The 10,048-nt window shown below is 56.5% G+C and overlaps 2 protein-coding genes across 2 annotated transcripts; both read right to left on the bottom strand.

Moving 5' to 3' along the window:
- Positions 1-259: 259 nt before the first annotated feature.
- RBM15B (RNA binding motif protein 15B) lies at positions 260-3,272 on the bottom strand. Its single transcript, XM_050780771.1, has one exon. It carries the CDS (start codon positions 3,270-3,272, stop codon positions 600-602), a length of 2,673 nt encoding a protein of 890 aa, XP_050636728.1. The 3' UTR covers positions 260-599.
- A 2,020-nt stretch (positions 3,273-5,292) lies between these two features.
- On the bottom strand, positions 5,293-9,450 carry MANF (mesencephalic astrocyte derived neurotrophic factor). The gene is given in 5 exon segments (XM_050780996.1): positions 5,293-5,732; positions 6,777-6,918; positions 8,309-8,436; positions 9,220-9,417; positions 9,420-9,450. Coding segments are annotated over 5 exon segments (684 nt in total). The 3' UTR covers positions 5,293-5,547.
- Positions 9,451-10,048: the final 598 nt, after the last annotated feature.

Below are 10,048 nucleotides of genomic sequence, written 5' to 3'. Positions count from 1 at the left end.
TAACCACAGGCCTTGGGCTCACCCCATCCCTTCCTTTGCATGGGCTCTACTCGGGCTTGTGTGGCAGGGTCCAGAGCCCAAACTGAAGCTTGCCTGTCAGCCAAGATAAAAATGAGTGATTCGAGTCCAGACTCAGCCTGAAGAACTGAGAGGCTGAGTGACCTATGCAGCAGTGGTGCTGGAAAGATGACGTAGGACATTCGTGTACATGCACTAGGGAAGTCTTCGATTCTTAGCTTGATTAAACCAGGACTCTGAACAGGTTTAAAAATCCATCCTGACAAAGGTTTTACTGACAACTTTCCATACAGTTGGTCAAAAAATAAAAAAATACAGAACCACAGCAGACAGTATCTTGTACACTAGAAATCAACATAACCGGATTCCCTTCTCATCATTGTTAAAAAAAAAAAAAAAAAAATTCCCCCAAATTCTAAGAACTTAGTTTTGGTGCTGGACAGGACTTTGATCCCCACCCAAATGAACCAAAATAACCCAGGAGATAATTCAAACCAAAGTGGTAAGGTAGACAGGGGATCAGATTTTTAAAATAACTGCTTTTGTGACACAAACATGACGCTGGGAAAGACAGGCTTGGGCTAGGCAGTGTCTCTGACGATGACTATCACCATGTGTTCTTCTTCTAGTTTGCCCAATGTCCTTAGTGCTGACTGGAGGTACTGCTGGGAAAAGTCGCAGGGTGGGAAGGCGTAGAGCATGCCTGTGCCATCTCTGCCCTTGGACCCCCCCACTGGCAGGCTGATCACCCCTGCGGCCTGCTTCTGTTTCAAGTAGGAGACCAGGTTCCTGAGAAGCCGCCTCTGCAGACCTGGCTCCACTGTGGGCATCCCCTCAGTGCCAAGCCCACTGGGGGTTGCCTGGGTGGCTAAGAGGACCGCATAGCCATTGGGGCTCCCCTGCTTGATGCGTCGTGTGACCTCATCGAGCTTGGGCTGGTCCAGTCGAAGGCGCTGGGCGATCTTCAGCTGGGTCAGCTTGCTCCCAGAAGTGTGGTCTTTGAGCAGACTGCTGATTACCCCCTGATCCCCCTCTAGGATGTGCATAGACGTCGGGAAGCAGCTGTTTTTCAACACCAGAAGCCCATTCCAACCCAGCTGTAGTGTCTGAGCATACTCTGAAAGATTCTTCAGCTTTTTGGTCTCATGTTTTGGCTCTTCAAGAGGCTTGGGCTCGGCCTCCGTGGGCCGGTGATTGCGCTCGCTGTCTCTTGTCTTCTTCCCATGGGAAGAGTCTGCAGCCTCGTGGTGGTGGTGGTGGTGGCCCCGTTCCTCAGCCCCGTGTCTGCTGTTGCTGAGGGAGTTGCTGCTGGACTCCTTGGTCCCTTCACTGGAGTGGTTCTCCTTGCGGCTGCGCTCAGGGGTGCGGTCAGAGCCCCGCTCTGACTGCTGCCCACTGCCCTTGGTCCTGCTCCGTTCCTCATAAGGGGAGTGGGTTGTCCTCCCACGGTCACTGGAAAGGCTCCTCCGTTTCCGCCTCTCTTCCCAGGGCTTGGGCAAACCACGGTCCCCATCTCCCCCCCAACGCTCACCACTCCGGCTGCGCACTGAGCGACTGTAGCCCTCAAGGCTGTTTCGGCGGTCAGAGCTTTTACTGGGGCTGGTCCAGTCCCCTTCCAAAAAAGTCCGGTCTCGGTCTGAGTACAGAAGGTGTGGGGGCGTCCTGTCCCGCACCAGGTCGGTGTCCAGGTTGCGGTGCCGGGTGTATCCATCTGTCAGCAGCTCATAATGCACAGGGAGTGGTGAGGGCTGGTACTGCTGGGGGTACCGAGTCTCCTCTGCTTTGGCAAAATCCACGCGGAGCCTGCGGTCTGGTCCACCCAAGGGAAAACCCCTCATTTTAGCACAGGCGGCCTGGGCTGCATCCAAGCTCTCGTACTGGATATAGGCAAAGCTATCTCCTTTGACGTGATCAATGGTCCGAATGCTCCCAAAGCGGTCAAACTCCCGGGCCAGAGCTGCCAGTGAGGTGTTAGGTCCCAGGCCACCCACCCAGAGACGAGTGGTGGGGTTGGCCTTGCCATAGCCTATCTTAATGGGGTTGCGACCAATCACTCGGCCCGACATGGCCACCTTAGCCCTATGGGCCATGTCCAGGTTCTGGAACTTGAGGAAGGCATAGGCACCACCTTGGCCACGGGCAGGTCTCTTGATGACCACCTCCTCGATGATGCCATATTTCTCGAAGGCCCGTCGCAGCTCCACCTCAGATACGCTGTGGTCCAGGTTCCCAATGAAGAGGTTGCGCGTGGCCCGCTGGTCGTCCTCGGGCATCAGGTCCTCCTCACACACAGTTGGGTAGCCATAGGGGCGCCCACGGTCGTCGTACAGCCCGTAGTAGTCCAGGGCCCGCTCTCGGGACAGTCCCACAGCGGCGGCAGCGGCGGCATCCAGGGCGAAGGCTGCGGCGGCGTGGCGGGCGCGGGGCTCCCGCAGGGGCGGGGCAGCGACGGGGGACAGTGAGCGCTGCTTGTACTGGTAGCCTCCGTGCAGCGGAAGGTAGCCGAGCGGGTCGGGGGGCGCGGGCGGCCCTGGGGGAGGCGTGGAAGCGGCGGCGCTGCTGCTGCTACTTCGCCGACTGCTCCCGCCGCCGCCGCGCAGGTACACGGGCTCTACCTTGAGCGGGCGGTCGTAGAGCAGCAGCTGGCGGGCCAGGGCGTGCTGGCGGGCCTCGCGCGCGTCTTGTGGGTGCCGGAAGTTCACGTAGGCCACACGGCCCAGCTCAGGCGTGTGCGACAGGCGGAGGCTGATCTCGCCGAAGCGCTTGAACTGGTGGAAGAGCCGGTCTTCGAGGTGCTCGGCAGGCAGCGCGGGGCTCAGGCTGCTGATGAGCAGCGTCTTGTATTCAGGCGCGGCTGCGGATGAGCCGGGACCCGCGGGCTCGGCCCCAGGCGGTGGCGGAGGCGGCGGCAGAGGAGACGCGCGGGGCGACAAGCCGGAGGCGCCCGGGTCCCCCGAGGCCTTGCCGCCGCGTCCCCCGCCGCCAGCGCCGGAGCCCGAGGAGCGCCCGCTACTCGCGCGGTGATTCGCGTCCCCGGTGCCGCGGCCGTCGCGATGCCCGCCCCCGCCGCTTCCGCTGCCGCGGGGTTTGTCGCGGGCCCGCGCTGGAACCGGGTGCTTGGCGCCGCCAGAGGCCTTGTGCGCCGCCCGCCGCCCGCCCGCCTCCGCCTCCCGTTCGCGCTCCCGCGGACGCTTGGCCGACGATGACGAGCCGCGCCCGCTCGGGCTAGAGTCTCGCTCGCTCTGCCGCTTCATGGCGCTGGCGCGGCGGGCGGGCGGCCCGTAGGTTTCTCACAGCGGCGGCGGCGGCGGCCGAGGAGGCAGCGCCCCCGGCGCCGCCATCTTGGACAAAAGGACTCGGCGCGGCGGTGGCGGCGGGGCGGGGCGGGAGCGGCGCCTAGGGGCCGGGCATTGCGTTATCAAGCTGCGCCGGCCGTGCCACGTGACCCTGCGGCGGGCGGGGCGAGACCCGCGCCGGGCCTGCCTCATCGCGCAGCGTCGCCCAGTGCCATGTGACCCTGTGAGTGCCGGGTGAGTGGGCCTGGGCCGCGCGCTCTGCCGCCACCGCGCGGCCCGTATGGCAGATGCTTGAGGCTACGCGGAGTGTAGGGAACCCTGAGAGGCCGGCGGGACGACCTAACGCTTTGTGCTCCCTGGCGTGCTTTGCCGCTTTGGGTCCAACTACCTCCTGCAGGCGCTGGAGCCCGCGCTGATTGGAGCAAGAGTGACAGTTTCCGTGGGCGTTGGGGTCTGGGGCATTAACCCAGTCAGTGCTCTCTTTAGTATCCCCTCAGTCCCAGGACTAGGCTTGAGCAAACCCCGCATCACCCTCCTTGGCTTCTCCTGCCTGGGATCTGGGGTTGACAGCCCCAAGGACTAATGCATGCCCTTCCTTAGCCCCTGTCCAGGATCCAAGGCCCACATTCCGCGCATTCTCCACGTGTAGGTTCACCTGCAGGAGTCCCCGAAAAGGCCATGAGGACAATTGTTGTCATTCAGGTAAGCGGAGACAAGCCTGCAGTTGCAGATCAGTTGGAATAGACTCTCTAACACCACTCTTGGGTCCCACCCTCTTCTGTGGGCATCTGGGCAGACAGCAGGCTGGAAAGGTAGGGCCACAAGAGCTAAGGATGAAGAGGCCATATGCACAGAGAGTGCCAGCCGTTATCAGTTTGCCACGCTGACCCTTCGTTGGCCAGTACCCTCCTGTTCATCACCTTCAGGAGAACCTCTTCTCCCCAGGTGAGGTGAGGGAAAGGGTGCCCAGGTGCTCAAGCCTATTGAGGAAGCTTTCATTCTCCAAGGACAGTTGCTGGAGCCATGGTAGAACCTGACCCAATTCCCGGCACAGAATCCTTGCGATGGGGAAGAGCACACCAAGTCATGGCATCTTCTCACAATGAGAAAGCAGCTCCTGGAGCAGCTCAGGCAGGTGCAGGGGGAAAGGTCTTGGAAGAAAGCAACGGGTTCCACAGCAGCCTGTAAGGCCTCCTACTGGCAAACTGAGCTTAGGAGACACAAGTGATCTGAGGCAAGAGCAATTCCTTGGAAAGCACTGGTTCTTAGTTCGTCCTTTCAGGTGGTTTCTACAGGTGTTTTCATTGAGCCACAGCTCACACTAACAACTGGGTTTCCTAAGCACCAATGCCACAGAGCGTGGCTTAAGCAGCAGACTCCAGAAAAACCCTGGACCTCAACTGTTTGACTAATGTAGGGTAAACAAAGGCAAAAGGCAGCTTCCCACTCCCTCCTTGTATAAGCTGACTCCTGCTAGTCTTGCAAAAACTGGAATAGACATCAGAGGCTTGGAATGGACAAAAAAGCAAGTAGGTGGCCAGGCCAACAGCAATGAGATGTCAGTGCTGACATGCACTGTTATTGAAGGCATCCTTGCGGAAAACCACACTCCACACACCCTGTCTTGCTTGTACTGAGCCACAATTTAAGGCCCTCCAATGTATCCAGACTCACTCCTCCTAAAGCTGTGGCCTCCAGCTCTCTTGGGTGGCTAAGACATATGGTATCAAGGGGCAGGGTATCAAGCCCAGCACCCCCTACCTCCTTTCTGCTGAGGTGCCTGCTGCCCTCTAGTGGCACACACCCAGACACATCAGCGGGCCCTAGCCCCTATGTCCTGCTCTGGTCTTTTCAGCGCTGGTGGGTTGAGGGATAAATGGAAATGAATATCCCCCCAAACTTTGCAACTGGAAAGCATAAACTGGTAGGAACCTTCTGGGGCAAAACCCCATTTCAGTATTCACCATAATTCTCCACAGACAGCTAGAAATTTTTTTTCTTTAATAAAAAAATCCCAGACACACTTTGAAGTCCTAGAGTACACCAGCAACAGAAGGAAGGGAATCCCCTCATGGGGGTACTGTAGGGCCAGCATCATCAGGAAAGCTCCAGGCTTCACATCTGATACAGTATTGTCAGGAACCCACTTAAAAAATAAATTACAAAAAGGCTGTTTTGGGAGCAAGCAGTTGAACTGTTTTTTCCCCCTCAGGTGCAACAGAGATTGAGCAGACTACAAATCAGTCCGTGCACTGGCTGCCTTGGGGGCATATTTAGGCATCAGTTCATTTATCTTCCGGATGTAGTCAGACTTTTCTGCACAGCCTTTGCATGTCTCCCCCCAGTCATCCAGAATCTTCTTCAGCTCTTTAACTCGGAGCTTCTTCAGGTCCACTGTGCTCAGGTCGATCTGCTTGTCTGGAGGAGAGAGCAGGGAGAGTCACTGGCTAGGTGGAGCAGCCGCAGTCCCCCAGTAGTCCCAGAATATATCACTCCCTGAATGGCCAAACCAGCCCTACTGGTTTCAGAGGAAGAGACATTTCCAGACACATTTACAGGCATGTCAGTGCCTACTGCCACCACAAGAGGGAACTAGCCTCTTCACCAGGAAGGCTGGCCACATATTGTGTCTACTACAGATATGCAGTGTGGACAAGGATAGGGACAGAGGCCACACTGTCTTTACAAGAGAAACGTGGTTCCCATCTTCCAAGGGCCTCTGACATAGTCACCACAGACTAACAGCTCCAGGCTGGTGACAAAGAGCAGCCCTGCTCAGGCCCTTGAGGAACTTACTTTCCATGACCACAGTGACCTGGAGCCAACTGGACCTGTACCAGGATGACTCTCAGAAGATCCAAGTGGGCGAACACAGGTCCTTGGCCATTCAAGTTTTTCAGAAGATGCCCTGTTTCTGAAGACTGGGACTATGTACAACCAGAGACCCAGTCAGCAAGAGAGATGCTGTAGTTCCTAACTCTTGGGCTTGCATACTTGGACATAGCGTTTCTTTTCAGAATAGTAAAGATCACTGGGGCTTCAGAGCTGGCAGCCAGAACCAGCCTGTTAAACCCAAGTCGTACCATGTCACTTCTCTGCTCAAAAACTCCTAATGCTCCTAACTTCATGCAGATTAAAAGCCCTCACCAGCCTGCAATGCTCTCTGACTTGCCATGCCACTGGCCACCTTTATCCTGCCTGTAGCCTCTGCCTGGAATGCTCTTCCATTAGTTGGCCTCTTGGCTAATCCTCACCTCCTTCAAAGTTTGCTGAAATATCACCTATTCAATAAGGCCTATTCTGACCTCCACCCACTTCCATGCCAGAGCCTTCCAGCATTTAGCACCATCTGTCAAACGATACAATCCACTCATGACTCTAGCTCATCATTTTCCTCTCCCAGATGGGAAATAAACCCAGAAGGTGCACAGCATTCATTAAGTAAGGACTAGGCGTACTCACCATACTTTAGCTCACAGATCTGGCTGTCCTTCTTCTTAAGCTTCTCACAGATCTTCTCCACAGGGATGTGGTGGGCCAGAGGCTTTGATACCTCATTGATGATTTTGGTGGCTGCATCATCTGTGGCCCCGATATAGTAGCACTTCATCAAGAAAGGACAGTGGCCTTCAGGAGGTGCTTGAGAGCCATCGCCTCCAAACATACTGACACTTTGAAACATCATCTCTCTGGTAGGGCCTAACTTTTTTTTTTTGAGATAGGGTCCCCCTGTCGCCCAGGCTGGAATGCAGTGGCACGATCATGACTCCCTGCAGCTTCAAGCTGTTGGGTGGTGATCCTTCCCACTCAGCCACCCTAGTAGCTGGGTCTACCAGTGTGGGCCACCACATCCAGCTAATTAAAACTTTTTTTTTTTTTTTGAGACAGAGTTTCGCTCTGTCACCCAGGCTGGAGTGTAGTGGCATGATCTCGGCTCACTGCAACCTCTGCCTCCCAGGTTCAAGCAATTCTCCCTGCTTCAGCCTCCTGAGTAGCTGGGATTAGAGACGCCTGCCACCATGCCTGGCTAATTTTTGTATTTTTTAGTAGAGACGGGGTTTTGCCATGTTGGCCAGGCTGGTTTTGAACTCCTGACCTCAGGTGATCCACCCACCTCGGTCTCCCAAAGTGCTGGGATTACAGGTGTGAGCCACCGTGCCCAGCTTAAACATTTTTTTGTGGAGATGGGATTTCACCACTTTGCTCAGGCTGATCTCAAATTCCTAAGCTCAAGCAATCCTCCCACCTTGACCTCCCAAAGTGCTAGGATGACAGGCATGAGCCACCGCACCTGGCCCACAGCTGCATTTTTCAGTGCCCTGCCTGTACTGGTAGTCAGATTCAGTCAGTGTAAACCCTGGACTCTTAACACATGCTCAGTCCAAGCTGGCAGCCCCCAAATGAGTTTAAGTGTCACCAGGGTTCAAACCTTTAACAGATAAGCCAGAGACTGCCAGGGAAATTAAAGTTAGAAAACCCATTGCTTCACTAGGGCTCTTGTCTTGATTTGGCCCTTGCCTATCCTGTGGGCACCCTGTCACCTTCTCCTGTCCACATACATGCCAAACTCGTTCAGGCCTCTGGGCACTCACACTGCTGTTTCCTGTATGGGATGTTCTTATCTCACTTCAATGATGACCTTTCCTCAGAGACTTCATGGCCACTCTAAATCAGCACCTAATGGTCCATTTTCTTCATGACACCCAGACACTGCATTATTTGTGTGCCTGACTGTCACTTCTTTCCCCTGATACTCCCAGTGCCCAGCACATAGTAGGTGCTTAATAAGGACTAACAGGATTAAAAAAAAATCACAGTTGCAGAATACATGCCTGCTTTGGGAAGGACATAGAAACACTTCAGTCTCACATTAGTTTATGGAGAGTAGCTGGCTTCCTGAATAGAGAGGCGGGCAAGGCCTTTTATCAAAAGGCTAGTGAAGCTGAGGGTTAACATGAGCCAGGGCCAGTTGGGGAGGGTCACCAACTACTTACCAACCGATTCTCTTTGCCTCTTGCTTCTCGGCAGAACTTTATAAGCTCGTTTTCAATAGTGGCTGGTGAGAATGTGACATCTCTGTCTTTGAGGTCCTGGTAAAATCTTCCCAGATAAGAAATACAAACTGGAAAAGAGAGGGACGGGAGATGCTCAGCAATCACCAAGCTGTTCCAATCCACCAGGAAGGAACTCCGCCAACAATTTTAATAGGAGACATGAGGATGAATCATTAGAGGTGAGCTTTTCCATCACCGATTTTTCTCAGTTGCCTACAGGTAGACGGAACCCGGTTCAAGGTGGCAGGGGTCCCCTGGTACACCCAGGTAATCAAAAGACCAAGCATCACCCAATGACCTATAAACGACTCCTCCCTGCTCCTTTCATCAAGTTTAAGCCCATGGTGAGCACGTGTCCTTGAGACGGGACTCACTGTGACCTCGTAAATGGAGAGACTGGAAGGTGAGGAGAAAAACCATCAAAATGCTGCTGCTAATTTCCAAATACAACAGCGCACCCAGAGGTGCAGCTTCGTGATCCCAACAGACAGGGCGCAGCACCCACGGCCAGCCCTGGGGCTCCCGACGTCGGACGGGGAGCGGTAACCTCTGGACGGTGGTGGGGACAATAACTCAGGCGTGATGGAGATTTCAGGCCAAGTTTTCAACGGGATCTAGTCTCAACTTTTCCTCGTCGGACCAATGTTTTCTAGGCCCGGGCAAGATTTACTAGGGCGGGCGCCGGAGCCTCCTCGTGCAGGCCCCGCCGGGACCCCCCGTCGCCCCCGCCCCCGCCCTCGCCCCCGCCCTCGCCCCCGCCCTCTTGGCCCCCGCCGTCTGGTGATTTTGTGGGGTTCAGCGCCGTCGCCAGAACGGTCACGGAGCGCGGCCCCAGGCCCCCCATCCAGCACCTTCACAGTCGCCTGGCCGCAGCGCCCGGCCGCCCGGCAGCACGCTCAGAGCCAGCGCCACCGCCAGCCCCTGCGTAGCCCACATCCTCCTCCTCCTCCTCCGCTGCTGCTGCCGCCGCCGACCGACTAAACCGCACCCGCCGCGCCGCGCCGCCTCCAAGTCCCGGCCGCGCGCCGTAGCTCCCCATTGGCGGGGGGCCCTCCGCGCCCTCCCACACGCCACATCTCCATTGGTCCATAAGCCGTGGAGCCCAGACGGGCGGCTCCACGCTACCCTCCCTCATTGGCTGGTGGTGTCTGAGCCCTAGACAGTTGTCGGCCGCTGATTGAACCCGGGCCGGCCGCAGGAAGCGGCTACAGCAGCGACGGAAGCGGTGTGGGCCACCATATTGGGTAAGGGCAGCGACTCTACTGAGGCTGGGTACCGCTAGCTGAAATGGGGTTCGCCACTGCCTTACATCTGTTGAGTTGACCCGCGTACCCCTGCTCTGGGCCCCAGGCTTGCTCGAAAAACCCTGCGGATTTCCTCGCCCGGACTCCGACTCGTGGCGCAGTTGTTCTGGGGTCAGCCAAGACAGCAGGTTAGGCAGGGAGGGCGGGCGACCGCAGGCAAGACTCAAAAGTTTCTTTCCTTTTTTCTTCTTTCCCACGCGTGGGCAACGGACCCAACCTTTGGAAGCCCTACTGCTGAACCTCCACCTGACCAGAGCCCGCCGTGCGTAGGCTGACAGGAGACGTGCGGGGTGGACGGACTGCGGGACATCCGGAGGAAGGGCTCAAGGCGCGCCAGTCTCAAAGCTGGGCCGCCACTCTAGACCGTGGAGGGCAG

The sequence above is a fragment of the Macaca thibetana genome, chromosome 2, assembly GCF_024542745.1.
Source record: "Macaca thibetana thibetana isolate TM-01 chromosome 2, ASM2454274v1, whole genome shotgun sequence".
NCBI lineage: Eukaryota > Metazoa > Chordata > Mammalia > Primates > Cercopithecidae > Macaca > Macaca thibetana.
The sequence above is the reverse complement of the archived record's forward strand: the minus strand, read 5'-3'. Positions and strand labels throughout refer to the sequence as shown.